The 16,753-nt window shown below is 37.3% G+C and overlaps 3 protein-coding genes and 2 pseudogenes across 4 annotated transcripts; 3 read left to right on the top strand and 2 right to left on the bottom strand.

The window, feature by feature from the left end:
- The first annotated feature begins 597 nt into the window (after positions 1 to 597).
- On the top strand, positions 598 to 4,113 carry LOC125209150 (uncharacterized; annotated as a pseudogene).
- LOC148930053 (uncharacterized) lies at positions 4,073 to 4,720 on the top strand (annotated as a pseudogene).
- Positions 4,721 to 5,934: 1,214 nt separating this feature from the next.
- On the top strand, positions 5,935 to 7,063 carry LOC125212984 (gamma-secretase subunit). Its single transcript, XM_048113307.2, has 2 exons — positions 5,935 to 6,298; positions 6,801 to 7,063. Exons 1-2 carry the CDS (start codon positions 6,004 to 6,006, stop codon positions 6,959 to 6,961), a joined length of 456 nt encoding a protein of 151 aa, XP_047969264.1. The 5' UTR covers positions 5,935 to 6,003; the 3' UTR covers positions 6,962 to 7,063.
- An 861-nt stretch (positions 7,064 to 7,924) lies between these two features.
- Positions 7,925 to 9,539, bottom strand: LOC125212983 (U-box domain-containing protein 26-like). Its single transcript, XM_048113306.2, has one exon. The coding sequence runs from the start codon at positions 9,294 to 9,296 to the stop codon at positions 8,148 to 8,150; it is 1,149 nt and encodes a 382-aa protein (XP_047969263.1). The 5' UTR covers positions 9,297 to 9,539; the 3' UTR covers positions 7,925 to 8,147.
- Positions 9,540 to 10,498: 959 nt separating this feature from the next.
- On the bottom strand, positions 10,499 to 14,045 carry LOC125212980 (Leucine-rich repeat protein kinase family protein). Of its 2 annotated transcripts, XM_048113301.2 has the most exons (12): positions 13,836 to 14,045; positions 13,473 to 13,661; positions 13,225 to 13,357; positions 13,072 to 13,143; positions 12,818 to 12,961; positions 12,649 to 12,720; positions 12,504 to 12,569; positions 12,296 to 12,366; positions 12,077 to 12,217; positions 11,661 to 12,002; positions 11,109 to 11,503; positions 10,499 to 11,011 (listed from the first exon to the last, which is right to left on the bottom strand). In XM_048113301.2, exons 2-12 carry the CDS (start codon positions 13,576 to 13,578, stop codon positions 10,700 to 10,702), a joined length of 1,854 nt encoding a protein of 617 aa, XP_047969258.1. In that variant the 5' UTR covers positions 13,579 to 13,661; positions 13,836 to 14,045; the 3' UTR covers positions 10,499 to 10,699. The 2 variants fall into 2 exon arrangements, with proteins under 2 accessions (XP_047969258.1, XP_047969260.1); XM_048113303.2 differs by lacking the exon at positions 13,836 to 14,045 and having other exon boundaries at positions 13,236 to 13,357; positions 13,473 to 13,660.
- Between the last annotated feature and the right edge of the window lie 2,708 nt (positions 14,046 to 16,753).

Below are 16,753 nucleotides of genomic sequence, written 5' to 3'. Positions count from 1 at the left end.
TTAACATCATATAATTAATATTTTCTCCTTTTTTTTCTAAAATATTAGAATTCTAAGGCTTGATTCACTGTTTCATTGAATATACTAAATTTGATATATGACATATTAATACTAATTGAGTTTACTGTTTTATTTTAAGAATATCATAAGATTAATTTCACTTTTAAAATTTTTAACAATTTTTAATTTTAAAGTTACAATCAATTTCCAATGCATACCATAATTTTTTACATTCTTAAATCTAACTCCAATATCTTAAACTCAAATTTAAAAGAAAAACTACAGTCATTTTAGAATAAATCACAAAACCCTATATAAATCAGACCATAACTCCAATGCATAATGTGTTTTTGCACATTCATAATTTCAATTTCTCATAATAATACCTAAAATATAAAGAATTGTAAAAAATTTACAAGTTTTATCATCGTTGAATTAAAAGGAATATAAAAAGTTTGAAAATGCCAAAAAGATAGAATTATTTAACTTTATTTGAATTTAATAGGAAGAAAAGTTGTAATAATATTTGATGAAGCCGATTCTTTGGATGACGTCTTAAATCGTAGGACTATTTATGAGAGTAAGTTCTTAGGTTGGATGGAGGCAAATAAGGTATATTCTGAAGGTAGAAATTTGACATATGGTGAATTTCCAACCAAGTTCGTGTGGAAGAAAGATCATTGGCAACCTAGAAAACAACGTTATTCGGTTGAGAGGTTGTTTTATGTTGCTCCTGGCTCTGGTGATATGTATTATTTAAGATGTTTGTTGAACGTCGTTAAGGGGGCTACATGTTATGAGGATCTTTAGTATGATACATTTAGAGATGCATGCTTTGTTTTAGGATTGTTGGATGATGATAAGGAATATATTGATGGAATTGTTGAGGCTTCTTTTTGGTCGTCTGCACATTCACTGAGATTGCTATTAGTAAGAGCATCCGCAATGGTGCTTAGGCCAGCAATAGGCCAGCCATTCTCTCCCCTGCCACGTCAGCAACACTAAAAAATCCACCTGACACATCAGATTTAGGCCAGCCATAGGCCAGCCGCAATAAAAATAATTCAAAATATACTACATTTACGGAATTAAAATTATGATTAAATTACGGAATTAAATTTACGAGACATATACGGGAAAATTCATTAATTGCATTTAAAAAAGGTACATAGATAAAAAAAAATTACATTTAAAAAGGTACATAATAAAGAAAAAAAACTATCGCCGTGCAATCCTCCGTGCCCACAACTATTCAATTATATCCTTTTGGAGTTGAATATGAGCATCCACTTGGCGCATGTTGGCAAATTCCTTGAGGCGGCCGGCTTCATCGAGAGGTACCCCACGTCGTACACTAGGGGTGGCCGTTCCGTGGCTTGGACCGGCTTCATCGTCATTGACCCAACTAGTCAGTTGTACGCCTTCGTCTTCGACGATCATGTTGTGCAGGATAATGTAGGCGTACATTATCTGGGAAACGCATCCGACATCCCACAAACGCGTTGGACCCTTAATTGCCGCCCATCGAGACTGGAGCACACCAAATGCGCGCTCCACGTCCTTGCGCGCCGACTCCTGTCGTTCCGCAAAGTAGGCCTTCTTTTCATCACTTGTTTGTCTAATCGTCTTCACAAAGACCGGCCACCGAGGGTATATCCCATCCGCCAAGTAGTAGCCCATATCATGCCGGTTGCCGTTGGCCACAAATGAGACGGCTGGACCGACGCCCTGGCACTTCTCGTTGAAGAGGGGAGACGAGTTCAGGACGTTGAGGTCGTTGTTCGACCCGGCTACCCCAAAATACGCATGCCAGATCCATAGCCGGTAATCAGCTATGGCATCGAGGATTATCGTGGGATTCTTTGACTTGTAGCCGGTCGTGTAGGCCCCCTTCCAGGAAGTCAGACAGTTCTTCCACTCCCAATGCATACAATCTATGCTGCCTAACATCCCGGGGAACTCATGCTTCTCTCCGTGCATCTGCATCAAATTCTGACAATCTTCGGGAGTAGGGCTTCGAAGGTACTGCTCACCGAAAACGCTTATCACGCCCCCACAGAAATCCTTCAGACATTTCAGGGCTGTCGACTCACCGATGTGGAGGTACTCATCCCACATGTCTGCCGCGCCTCCGTAGGCCAACTGCCTGATTGCCGCCGTGCACTTTTGAATAGGGGTGTGGTTGGGTCTGCCAGCCGCATCGTGCCTGAAGCAGAAACACAGATATTGACGCTCTAATGCCCCAACGATGCGCATAAACAACTCCCTGCGCATTCTAAAACGCCGCCGGAACATGTTGGCGGGAAACCGCGGGTTCTCTGAAAAGTAGTCGTCGTACAATTGCTGATGTGCAACTACTTGATCCCGATCAATCACTTCTTGGCAGTGGACAACTCGTGGAGGGTGAGGTATCGCTTGCTGTTCCACCCTACGCATGTACCGCTCCATCTCGCGGTTCATGTAGGCATTCATAGCCTCGTTCATCCTCCGTTCGTACTCCTCAACATCCCCACCACTACCACCACCGCTACCACCCGCGTTACTCATCGCGCGATGATGCTCTTGTACAGAAAGTTAGAGAGAGAGAAAACTCGTTAAAACAAGTGGTGCAAATGAAAATGAAACGAAAATCGCATTTATATAGGTTTGTAAAAAAAATACAAAAATCGGCGCTGGCCGATCGGGCCGCCACAATGGCGGCTAGCCGATCGGCTAGCGCATCGGCCAGCGCCCACCAATCAGCCAGCCCACGCCGATCGGCTCGCCGGTTAGCCGCTTGCCGCCTCCAATGGTTCGGCTAGCCGATCGGCCAGCCCGAAGAATCGGCTAGCCGGTCGCTAGCCGACCATTGCGGATGCTCTAAGTTTGTTGTCATCAGAATCTGTATCTCGGCCCGATGTTTTATTGCAAAAATGTTGGAAACATTTATCCGATGATGTTGTTTATAATCAAAGAAGAATCTACAAGATAATTTTAAACTGAACTATTTTTGTTATATTTTTTAAATATTTTTGTTTCATATACCAAATGTTACATGCATATTTTTTGTACTCCAGATTTGGTGCTAAATGATGATGAAATTCAGAATATTGTGTTGGCCAACATTGAGAAATTGCTACTGAACGTTGGTAAAAGTTTGCATGACTACCATGGTATGCCGTATCCAAAACCGCAGTATTTTGAATCATTTCAGAATACTTTGATCAGCGATGAGTTGTCTTATGATCGTGAAGCTTTAAGGAAAGAACACTTGGAATTTCTATCAAAGTTCACGGATGAGCAACTTAATGTTCATGATATGATAATGTCGTCTGTGAATTCGACTGAAGGAAAAATGTTTTTTGTTTATGGTTATGGAGGTACTGGAAAAACATTCATTTGGAGGTCTTTGTCAGCAGGTATTCGTTCGACATGAGGTATTGTGTTAAATGTAGCGTCCAGTGGCATAGCTTCTCTATTGTTACCAGGGGGTAGAACAGCTCACTCACGTTTTAAGATTCCTATCAATGTTAATGAAGATTCTATGTGCAATATAAAACAAGGATCTGATCTTGCGGAGCTTATCATAAGGTCGAAACTTATCATATGGGATGAAACACCGATGATTCATAAGCATTGCATAGAAGCCGTTGATAGGACTTTTAGAGATATTCTTCGTGTGTGTAGTGAGTCAAGTGTGCACAAACCATTTGGTGGAAAGACTATAGTTTTTGGTGGTGATTTTAGACAAATTTTGCCTGTTGTGCTTAAAGGAAGTCGGCAGAATGTTGTGAATGCCACCATTAACTCATCTTATCTTTGGAGTAGTTGTATAGTTTTGAGGTTGACTAAGAACATGAGACTGTTGAGTGTTGAATCTTCTGTTGAAGCTTCTAAGTTGAAGGAATTTTCATCTTGGGTTGCTTCTGTAGGTGATGGAGTTGTTGGTGGTCCGAATGATGGTGAAGTTGCTATAGATCTTCCTTCTGACATTATATTATCAAATTCTGGAGATCCTCTTAAAACCATTGTTGAAAGCATATACCCTTCCTATATGGATCCAGAAGAGTTGAGCAATTGTTTGCATGATCGTGCTATACTTGCTCCCACGCTTGATGTTGTTGATGAGGTTAACCAATTCATGATATCGGTGCATCAGGCTCCAGGGCGCGTATAGTTGAGCTCTGATAGCATTTCAAATTCAGATTCCACTTCGAATGGTTCTGCTGAGATACATCCTGTTGAATTTTTGAATAATTTGAAATGTTCGGGTACCCCTAATCATGAATTGATGTTGAAAGTTGGAACTCCTGTGATGTTGTTAAGAAATATAGATCATTCAAATGGTTTGTGTAATGACACTAGATTGATCATTACCCGTTTAGGTGATTATGTTTAGGAGGCGCGTGTTTTGGGGGGTCAAAATATTGGTGACAAGGTTTTGATTCCACGCATGTCATTGATACCGTCTGATCCGAGGCTACCTTTCAAATTCCAACGACGTCAATTTCCTTTGGCTGTGTCATATGCAATGACCATTAACAAAAGTCAAGGCCAATCATTGTCCCATGTTGGATTATTTTTGAGAAAACCAGTATTTAGTCATGGACAACTTTATGTTGCTATATCTAGAATTACAAGTCGTGAAGGATTGAAGATTTTAGTTTGCGGGGATGAGATTGGCAGTAGAAGTGATTCTACTCTTAATGTTGTATACAAAGAAGTCTTTCAAAATGTATGAATTACTTATGTTAGAGAGATGTTTATAACGTTTTTGTTACGAAAATCAGATTTTGAATTCTATATGTTGTTCTTCGAATTTATAATGAAGTATTTAAATTACTTTAGTGCCTACTTCAGTCACAAGTATTTAAAGGGCATTTCGTTTCTCCCTTGTCCTACTTCTCTCATGTCCTTTTATTTATCCTTCAATTTTATTTATCACATAATAAATGCTACTTGCCATCAAAATTATATGCTAAATATAAAATGGTTCATTTGTTATCTTGATCATTTGTTTTGTAAATCTTTATAATCTTTTGAATGCAATATATGAATAGTTTATATTCTTTATTTTCAATAATTTTACTTATTTCCTATATATTCCTTATTCACATTTAATTTTTGTTAAAGATATTTTCTTATATTTTGAAAATCACTTGGCCCGTGCATAGCACGGGTGGTAAAACTAGTTTAAAAGAAAAACTACAGTCATTTTAGAATAAATCACAAAACCCTATATAAATCAGACCATAACTCCAATGCATAATGTGTTTTTGCACATTCATAATTTCAATTTCTCATAATAATACCTAAAATATAAAGAATTGTAAAAAATTTACAAATTTTATCATCGTTGAATTAAAAGGAATATAAAAAGTTTGAAAATGCCAAAAAAATAGAATTATTTAACTTTATTTGAATTTAATAGGAAGAAAAGTTGTAATAATATAATATAGATTATGATTAATAAGAAAATAATAAAAAGAAACTATTGTGGAGTATTAAAACTATTTCATATTTGTTTATTGAAAATTATGTTATAAATTTGGTATTGATAAATAAAATTTAAATTTAATATTAAATTTTTTGACAGAAAACTTTTTATTGAAAGAAAATGTTTTTCTTTCAAAAATTGATAACGCATTTATTTTATACACAAGTTAAAATTATTAATATTAGATAACTAAATATTTTTTTAATATTTCAATTTTGTCGCATGTATATATCCAAAGAAGTGTATTAATGTGTATTAAGAATTTTATATTACTTGAAACAATCATAATCAAATGGTTTAAATTTACTTAATATAACATTAGGGTAAATTAGTCATGATATAAAATATAGCTATATCAAAGTGACATAAAGGCATTATGTCATGGAGACATTATATCTCTAAATCATTACTCATTAAAATAATATTTTCTCTTAGAATGATCAGTCTAATTTCCCAAAGCCATAGTAAGTAAACGTATAAAAAATGAAGAGCGAACAGTTTGTTTAACAATACAAAACATTCCTGCCATGGACGAAGATTCAAGGGCACCCTTGTCCAATCTCCACCCTGTCGCCGGCGCCGGGAACCTTCTTCCCACCACTGACGAGGCTTCATCTTCTACAGGTAGATCGGTGCGGATCGAATGGCCCACGATCGACGGCCCTCTCGGCCTCTCTCATGAAGAATCGCTAACCTACGCCCGCAGATTCTTCAAATTGGGGTTTTTGTGCCTGCCTTTCCTATGGGCGGTTAGTTGTTTCTACTTCTGGCCTGTCCTCCGCCATCCCCATTCTCATCAATCTCACCCGCAACTCCGCCGTTGTAAGTGTGCCCTAAATATCTCTCTGTTTTATAGGTTTATTTATTTTTCAGCTAATCTACTAATTAATTGTGTATTACTCCTACTATGTTGTTTAAACTTCATTTTCATTAGTTTAAACAGTGAATTCGAACGAATTCACTGGTTGGTAGGTCTGTATTGTTGCATCCAAGGAATGTAGTACAAGCTTGATAACATTGAACTAAGATTGCAAATTGCAATCATACCTAGATGAAGTGATTGCAAATTTCAAATTAGACATGTTTGCCTATTCACACAGCTACCTTGGGTCTTGGTGATTGTGATTCTTACAAATTGAAAGATAACACCAAGATGCAGACAGAAAAGCATGTACATATACCCTCTTTTATGAATGCCCATGTTTACAATGTAAATAGGGATAAAAGCTTCATTCTTCAAGTTTTGGCCGTTTGTGTCTTTTGATGTTTGTCTTGTTTTAGCACCACAAAGTGCTAGTTACTGAGCTGTAGTTACTTTCTACAGATCTTGTTGGATCAGCAATTGGTTTCCTCCTTTTCACAACAATTCTTTCTTCATGGGCTCTTACCTTTGCCATTGGAGGGGAGCGTCTGTTTGGCCATGTATGGGGGGAATTGGTAATGTACAATGTGGCAGAAAAATATGGCTTAGCTGGATGGATCTAGATGTAATTACATGCATTTGTTAATCTACATATACAAAACATGGATTTATGTTTCTGAGAGGATTTGGGATTCTTAATGCAATTGCTACATTTTGATCCATAAGCAACTTGCCTTATTATTTGTTGCTTTCTGTAAGCTGCTTGTCTATAAAGATCTCTACATTTTCATAAGATTGCTATTCTGGTGAGTCAGTGGCCGTGTTGAAACTTGAAAGTTACTGACAAACTTGGTTTTCCTTTTTTTATAAATGTGAATTAAAACTACAATTAAATGGAAAAAAATGATGATTTAGTCTTTCTGTGAAGTGAGATACCCTGTGTTAGGCAATGACGGTTGAACCAGGACATGTTTCTCAAGGTAACAAGGGCTGTAGAGAAGTTCAAATTAACAGTGTTAGTTGTCGAGATGGTCATCAATCAAGATGTTCATTTGAAGAGTGGTTTCATCTTTAGTACCACTATGATGCATTCAGTTTATGACTTTATGTTGCCTAAACTTGATGGAGTCCTTGAATTTAAAGGTTAGGAATCTTAAACTCTTCTCTGCTAACAGGTACCTAAACTTTCAAGACTTTTACAGTTAAATCTCACTAGATATTGAGCAGTTTTGAAGTTAGAAACTACGTATTGAAGAACCATTGATGTTCCCTTACGAATTACTATACAAATCTAGAGTAGCATGAAGGAATAGAGATAAGTCAGTGTTGTATATTGTACATATGGAGTATTATGGTTTAGGGTACGTATTCTTATGTTTTTTTTTGTTGTTGTTTAAGGCAGTTAATGTTGAGTAAATAACAAGTTGTGCTACTGCTATGAGTTAGATCCCTTCCTTGGTAAAATATAAAGTGGATGTAGGGTTTTTTCTGGGTAAAATCTGAGTTCCTCGTTTCATTATCATACAATCTAGAACAATGGAGAAGTTTAAATTATGCAGTTGTATGTGAAGTCTTTGCACTCAAAGTCCGTCCAAATCAATCTTATTGATCATTTACTTTCTTTATTGCTAATCCACTGTCTTTTCTTCAAATCATGGAACTATTCTATGTAAAAAGAATGAAGTTCGGAGCAATCAATTCCTATCCATATTTCAACTTGCACCAAAATATTGGGTGATACAAAATTACATTCTCACCGCACAAAAGCATAACCCAACACAAGGCAAGACCAGGAAACATGACAAGTTACTACAAGACAGATGATTTGGATCTTAGCAACTTGAGCAGCAGCCTGGCCTTAGCTTTCGTCCTCGAACCGGTCTGGCTCTGCAGCAGCAGCAGCAACTGCGTCAACACTCCTTCCCCAATCGCCCTCTCCCTCGCCCCCTCGCTCTCCGCACACAACACCAACAGCGTATTCACCGCACTCTCACTCCCTTCATGCTCACACACTTTGAACACCATCTTCACCACCCCCCTCAACCCCCATGGATGCTTCACCACCGCCTCTCTCCCACCCCTCTCCGCCACAAGCTTCTCAATCGCCCCCACCGCCGCGCTTCTCCTCTGCGCCTCTGCGCTCGACAAACACGCCACGAGCCCTTCCACCGCGCCATGCCTCACAATGTTCCCTCGGTTCGACTCCAACAAAGAGAGTGCTGAAACCGCTCTGATAGCCTCCTCGGAGTCGTGCTGCTTAACCATATCCACTATTGCTCGAACGATTCTGTCTGAATTCCCGAGCTTCTCGCAGAGAGGCTTCATCTTTCTCTCCCTTGAGATTGCCTCGATCACAAGGCACAGCCCATTCTTGATGAATACAGAGCTTTCTTCGAGTAAAGAGAGCATCACTGTATAGTTATCGTCTTGTTTTAATATATTCAACGACCCCAGCTCGCTAAATGGCATTAGATTCAGAGCAGACGATAGAGCTTTTTCAACAAGCATCAAACTACCACTCCTCCCCACATTCTTGAATATTTGAAAAACCAGAATCTCGAAGAAGCCGAAGGTGATCAAGCAAGAGTTCTTGTGAGGGAGGTCTTGGGAGAGGGAATGGAGGTCTTCCAAGGCAGTGATCTTAGTCTCCGAATCAAACTCATCCGACTCGATGATCTGCTTGATCCTAGCAACCGGGTGAGCCCAGTCATCGAGAGAGTAGCCGTGGGAGTGGAGCCATTCTTGGATCAAATGGCGAAGCGTGTGGTTCGGCACCATGGAGGAGTCTACGAGCTTCTGCATTGTGACGGGGCACGTTGAATTCCCGGCAGCTAGCCATCTCTCGATGCATGATCGGTCGTAGGTTTGGCCGGTCCAAAGAGTGACTGGATCCTCGAACAAGTCGAGGCTTATAGGGCACCTGAAGTAGGGAGGGATGCTGATTTCCTCACACTTCATCTATAAAAATGAAGAAAAGAGAGTTACATGAGAGGAAGAAGTGGAATATGAAGTGGGATAGAAACAAGGAAGCATGGCATGTTGTAGTGGGATGAGCTAGTTAATTAGATGGCAAGAGAAAAGGATGAGAGAGAAAGTGATGGAGTTGTCTGAGGTGGGGACGGCGTGATGAGAATTTGGAGAAGACAACAGGCATAAAGAAACAGAAAAATGGCCGGAATATAGGGGGCTTATCTGCCCTGGTCGAGACTTTTTTGAGGTAAGTAATGATATTTAATTATTGCAATGAGAGGGGCCACAGTTACCAGTCAAAGGGAGAAAGCAAGTTGCTATTGATCAACTTTGAATACAGTGGTTGAAGTGTTGAATTTGAATTTTGAATCTGATTAAAATTAAATTATAGACAACCCATTACCATGTGTTGAAGGCAAGCATGAGCTTATAATTTCTGGAGTTGGGGAAATTAATAGTGCAGATACTATGTGGCATTTGTTTGGGTTTTTTTGGGGGGTTTAATGATAACGTTAATTCCAATGGCGAGAGTTCAACTTTGAAGAGACTCTTTGGAATAAAGATGAGGTCAATGATTTCGATACGAATTCTTCTAGTTAAAAAGTGATAGCAATAATATCATTTGGATCAAGCCAAACATGTACACACAATTGTGGACTTGTGGGTTACTTTTCTCCTAATTGTGGGCTTGTGGGTTACTTTTCTCCTAATTTTAAGTAGTGAACAACAACCTATATCTGAACACTATCTTTGATGACGTAGTAGAACTTGATTTTTATTTTTCTTAAGACCAAATAAATATGATTCCATAGTGTTGAGAGGAACAGTTCCTCGTGTGATTATATATAGACTAATTACCAATTATTATTCCTACATAGAAGAAATCATAAGACTCATAAGTAGAATTGCAAAAAAATATCTAATGTTTTAGTAATAGATAGTACTACATGATTGTGTCTCAAAAATAATTTCTGGCACCCAAGGATGACACATCACCTCAGACTGTGCTGGCATATATAACATGGTCACAAATATAACAGTTATTGTCTGTTTAAGGCTTTAAGCAAAACCACAATTCAAAGAATATAATGTCCCAAAAGAAATTATGTTTGTGTCCCAAAAATAATTATGTTTCAATGTAGTTGTATTTGAACCTAATTTCAACTGTAATTGTGTATTTACTCAATCCGAAAGCAAAATCACTAGGTGCATACACATTAGTAGTACATTATATGATATGTTTGTGAATTGTGCATTACATGATACCTTACACTAAACATCAAACACCAAATCAAAATTTTCTTATACATAGCATGTATTCTATATGCGATAGTACTGTCTATATTTACTTGCAAGATAGAGGAGTTATCTACCCCAGCAAACGGGGATAACTACCTGGGTTGTGACAATTGTATGGCTTGTTGGTCATGAGCAGAATCTTCAGCCCACATGAAGTTGTGAGGCATGAGTGAGTTTTGTTGGATCCTAAGCTGTTCATGTTGCTCCCATTCCGCCCATCTCTCCGCCAACCCAATCCCCTGCAGCATCCTCACCACCTCCGCCATCTTCGGCCGATCTTCCGGCATACTCTGCGTGCACAGCATCGCTACTTGCACGATCCTCTCCGCTTCCACCCTGTTGTAGCTCCTCAGCTTCTCATCCACTATCCCCTCCACCCCTTTCTCTCTCACCACCTTCTTTATCTGAAAACCATCCACCCAGCATATCAAACTAATGTGCAGTCGACGATCCTAATGCACTGTAGTAAAAAAAAGAGAGCAAAGAAGTGAAAAAACTCACATGATCAAGAAGCAGAACATCCTCCTCTTCGTCCAGGCGAGAGAGGTCGATAGCACGCTGCCCGGTGACGAGCTCTAGCAGAGTTATGCCGTACCCAAACACATCGGTCTTCTCAGAAGATTTCCCGGTGGATAAATACTCAGGCGCGATATGCCCCATCGTGCCGCGTATTTGGGTGGTGACATGAGTCACTTTGGTATCCATGAGCTTGGCTAGTCCGAAATCTCCGAGCACGGGCTCCAAATCTTCGTTAAGAAGTATGTTTGCGGCCTTCATGTCACGGTGGATGATCTTCGGATTGCAGTGCTCGTGCAGGTATTCTAGCCCGTGCGCGGTCCCAAACGCTATGCGCTTTCTAGCGCCCCAATCTAGCCCTTTCTCCCCTGCTTTCAGCTCTGCCACATATCAAACTTGTTTTAGTTATTACTATCATATTTGTCAGAGTTCGTCGATGCACATGTGAACTCACATTAGTATGATATTGTCTGTTTTGGGCTAAGCCCTCACGATTTTTTTATTCTGACACTTACCAAAAGGCCTTATCATACTAACCTCTGAGGCGATAGGCAACGCTGAGGTTGTGCATGAACGGATAGACGAGGATTTTCTCAGTCTCGGTGGTGCAGAATCCGATGAGGCGAAGCAAATTCTTGTGAACAGCGATGCTGATGAGTTGAATCTCCCGTATAAACGCAGCCTCACCGCCTGGACTACGGTAGTCCATCAACCGTTTCACGGCTACTCTAGTGTCATCCGTCAACACTCCTCTGTACACTTTTCCGTAGCCTCCTTGCCCAATTACGTTGCTCTCGCTAAAATTATCGGTCGCTAGCTGCAGTTCGCGTACTGAGAATCTTTTGATCTGTCCCAACTGAATCTCGCTCGAATCATGTCCTGACAAAATATGATTTGAGCTTACATATCACCATATTTGTATAAGATTGAGATGTAGGAGAAAGATGGTGCACCTTCTACGTCGACGAATACGTCTTTGAGCTTAGGCATGCGACGAGACCGGTATCCAACGATGGCCCCGAGCAGGAGGAGGGAGAATGCGGCAATGCTTGCTGCAGTCACAACAACCTGAACCTTTGATTTTCTCTTTGTAACTGCAACAATTTTAACAAATTTAGTTACAACTTATCATTCATTTTTTGTATTTCAAGAAATTAAGAAAAATGAATAACCTGGTGTAGAGGAGGTTGAGACACAAGGTTGTTTGAGGTTACTACCACATGTGAGATGAGTAGCTGTAAAGCTGATCATATACACAATATTTCAAAATTGATATTTTTTCTTATGTTTTTGGCTGTGTTTTGTATGTATAATAACAAAATTGATAGGAATATTTTGAATTAACACTTTTAATTATGTAAATCTTTTGAGTTGACTTACTTAAAGGTTGGTAAGGAAAACAGTTGCTGAGGAACAATTCCAGTCAAATCATTGGAAGAAACATCTCTGTAAGAATAAAAAACTCACTAATGTAAATAACCAACAAATAGCAAAGATAGTTAATGAGAGAGATTGTTAGTCTCACATTTCCAATAAGCCAGTTATGTTTGTTAGTGATTCTGGTAAAGATCCACTCAACTGGTTTCCTCTCACAACCCTGGTTTATATTGCAAGATTGTAAAATTTTGCATGCCCAAAAATCATTATAGAAATTATATAGGAAAAATATTGATCAGATAGTATATAGAACTTACAGATGTTTGAGGTCGGAAAACTGACCCCACGACGATGGAATGGAGCCGTTGAATTTATTGTCGGCTAAATTCAAGATCTGGAGATGTGAAAGGCTGCTAAGTGATTCAGGTAATGTGCCAGACAGATTGTTTTGCTGCAAATCCCTACACAAAGACAAGTTATTTTGAGTGAGAAAAATATGGAGTACTTAATTAATAGTACATGCAGCTTAATTTAATTTCATTAATTTTGATCCCAAAGTCTATAGACTTACAAGCTAACAAGAAATTGTAATTTTGCAATAGATGGTGAGAGAATCCCTGTGAATCCATTAGAAGGCAAACTCCTGCAAAGTTGAGAGGCATCAAAATTGTAAAATTTGTCATTTAATAATGATAATATTTAGGGATTAATTATGTATACTAACAGAGTTACTACACTTCCGTTTCTGCAGGTGACATGAGACCAACTGAAACAAGGGCTCACAAAATGTCTATCCCAATCTCGAATTCTATGGCCCGAATCGTTGAGAGCTTCTAGAATATCGATTAATGCCTCACCTGAAAAATATACTCATCATTCTACACTGGAACTTCTTAATTCATGGACTAAAACTTATAGAATACAAACATATTTTTTTTCAAGTCATAGATTTGGTCAAGCATCTATATATACCTTCAATGTCTGGCTGGTTTGTGGCACAGTAACATAGAGGGAGAAGCAAGAGCAGAACAAATTTGATGAACAGCTTCAAAGAGAGATGAGGAGAGCCTTCACCCATCACCAATTCTTCTTCCTTTTACGCTAGAATTTCTTCCAATAAATTGTACCACACTTATAGTAGCTTAATCTGTGTGGATAAACCTTGAACACAAGGAAAATTAGTCAAGTAAATTAAGTTTAAAAAGCATGCAGGTTTGTGCATGAAAAAAATATCAGAAATGAAAATCAACAATCATTTTTCATATTCATCACTCTTAAAAATTGCTGAAATACTTAAAGACATAGTACATGTGATGTATTAGAAAGAAAGCTCACCTCATTAGCAGATCTTTTGGATTAGCAAATTACACTAGAAAAGTCATATAAAAAAACACAAGGAAATTATCTAATAGTGGTGACGTCTACATAGCATGCGTAGATTAAAAACAAAACTGCTTTGAGAAGAGGGAAAAAGGAAAGAAAGAAAAGGATCGATGGGTTAAAATCAAAAAAAGAAAAATTTGTGGGGTTTTAAATGAAATGAATTGTTGGAGCTGTGAATAAGAATCCCACTGATATAATGCTCAAAATAAATAGACTTCAATTCCAATTAGAGGATAAGATGCTTAGAAGCAATCACTGAGCAAAAGGAGCTCCTTTTTTTCAATCGATTATTCCATGTTTAGAGCACATCAACTTTTACTTTTATCTTATGCCAGAATCCAACATTTTATCTTTTGATTTTGCATGCTAATTAATTTGGAAAAATTGTATTGTAAATTTGTAATCACTAAATTTTAAATTTTATTACTATGATTTTTCTAACGGAATGGATTCTGGACCAACTTAATGTTGGTATGGTCGTCTGGAAATCCAAGATGGTCAATTTGAATAATATAGAGACTTTTTTTTTTGACTGGACTCTAGTCTCCTTAGCAAAATCAAAGTAAATTTAAAGTTGATATGCAAAGTTAAACTTTGGTCAAAGTTTAGTCATTTTTATAGGCTACTAGCAATATATATTAATGAAACTATATGTACTAATGCAACGAAACACACATTTAAAATGTGTAGTTAGTGGGAGAGCCACTAAGAGGAGGAGCGATGCTTTTAAATTCCCACCAATAATATCAAACTATAATATTTTTCTTTGTTCTGATAAGTGAGATTGTAATTATTTTGTGTAAATCGTGTGCAAAAATTTCTATCTGACACATCAAATTCTAAAAATATGGTGTAATTTCCATGTCACAATATAGTTTTATTCCTTCTATTAGTTTTAAATAATGAATATCAATATTTGAGATAAGTTTTAGTGTTGGATTATGCCTTTGTGAAATTGTGACAGGCCACATCATTAGATATTGGTATATGTGGTATAATTTATCATTTGTGAAGGTATATATGGGAGAATTATTTACACTTGTGTTGATTGAATCAGAGGTTAGTGGAATAGAAAGGATGGTGCATGATCTGTAATATAATAATTAAGTAATCAAAAGTGGTGAATCCATTTGCTTATGGTATTTGCTGCCAAGTCCTAAATGTGTCACAATTGGGGAACCGAAAACGAGAGCCACTTGCCTTTCTTTTGCTAAAATCTTATTCACATTTCAATTTTTTATTCACAACCTTTTTTATCCACTTTCAATGTTTTATTATTTGTTTTTCAGATATTTGTGTAAAAATTCGATCATTTTTCTTTGAGATGTATGTATCACCAATTAACCATTTTGTCGAGAAAATTAATGAATAAAATATCAGTTTTTATTAGATACGAAAATATTGATGATTGCCCTATTGTGTGGATTATAGTGGAGTAACTTATATGTTAGGGAGCATTGATCTCATACGTTATTAAAAAGACCAAACAATTAGCTAATATGATGAATAAATAAATTATCTCTCTATCTCTACATAATCAATCAAGGTCACCCAATGGCAAATTAATTAATCGAACAAAAGAAAGTCAATCAAATCAAATAATTAAATTGAATAATGCAACAAAAGCACCACCTCTTTGAACAAACACTGCAAAAGAAACAAGAGAAACATCATATATAAAACGACAAAACAGATTTGATTGGCCACGCTGTCCAAAATAGCTTCGCAACAAAACAAGATTATGTACTATATCTAAGTTTCTGACTTGTAATAATTTTCTTTTTATACTAACTCCACTATAATTCATCTTTTGAAACTTGAAAATGCAAAGAGAAGTCATGTGGTGATGATATTGACCGGTTCCATTATAATGGGCTTCATGGGCTCAACCCACTGCGTTGGCCCATAAATAAATATAAACAAAAACCATTTATTCTTTTTATAATGGGAGTATAACAATATGTCAACTTATTTGATACTTAAACATGTGAACTCATATTATTATATTAAGTATTAACAACAATACTTATACACATTGGAGTACTATTAGTACATCGATTCATAATAAGAAAATTTCCAGTGGCGCACTTCTTAAAAACTGGTTTCCAGCTGGCGAAAAGAGGTGTCATAGACTCATATAGTAGTACATTTCATCAACATTTTTGTAGAACTTTTTTCCTTTTCAATTATACATTTTGAATTTTATCGTAATAACTTAACGTTCACAAAAGGAAAAAAGTGAAAAAATAAAATAAAAAGTAGTAGTATAATATGCAATAATTGTGGTGAAGAAAAATAATAATAACTGTGGTGTTGCTTCGTACCTACTTAAACCACGGTTTCACCGATCGAAACAACATTGCTTTGACAACAACATAACTTCCATTCTCTCAATAATTAGTAGATGTGTTTGCCCACCTAACTATTCTCTTCTTCATCCTCGTCATCTCACCAAATTTGTTTATACACACACTTACATAAAGTTGGGAAGTTTATTCACCAACAAATTAATAAAGATGACATGCACATCTTCCGTACGTTGCTCACCATAATTCAGATCAAATATATATTCTATTGTCTTATAGAAATAGACCTTTCCATTTTGGTCTGTTTCATAAAATACTAGTCCACTTCTATTTTCGGTAACTTTTTTCTCTATTGAGGTGAGTCTCATTCTCTATTAACCATGATTAATTATTTTATAATCTCTCTTCTAGTTTACCGTTTGTTACGTATTAAAAATTGTATCGTCCCAAAAGTATCTATTTTTATAGAACGGAGAGAAGGCACACACATTTGAGATTTGACTCATGGTTTTATGGAAGGTGAACTAATACTTCATAGGTTGTTTGTGTAGGTCTTGGACATAA

This window comes from Salvia hispanica, chromosome 3 (genome assembly GCF_029641045.1).
Source record: "Salvia hispanica isolate PSC_SH4W2 chromosome 3, Shi_PSC_v1, whole genome shotgun sequence".
Taxonomy (NCBI): Eukaryota; Viridiplantae; Streptophyta; class Magnoliopsida; order Lamiales; family Lamiaceae; genus Salvia; species Salvia hispanica.
This window is presented reverse-complemented; position numbering and strand designations above follow the sequence as displayed.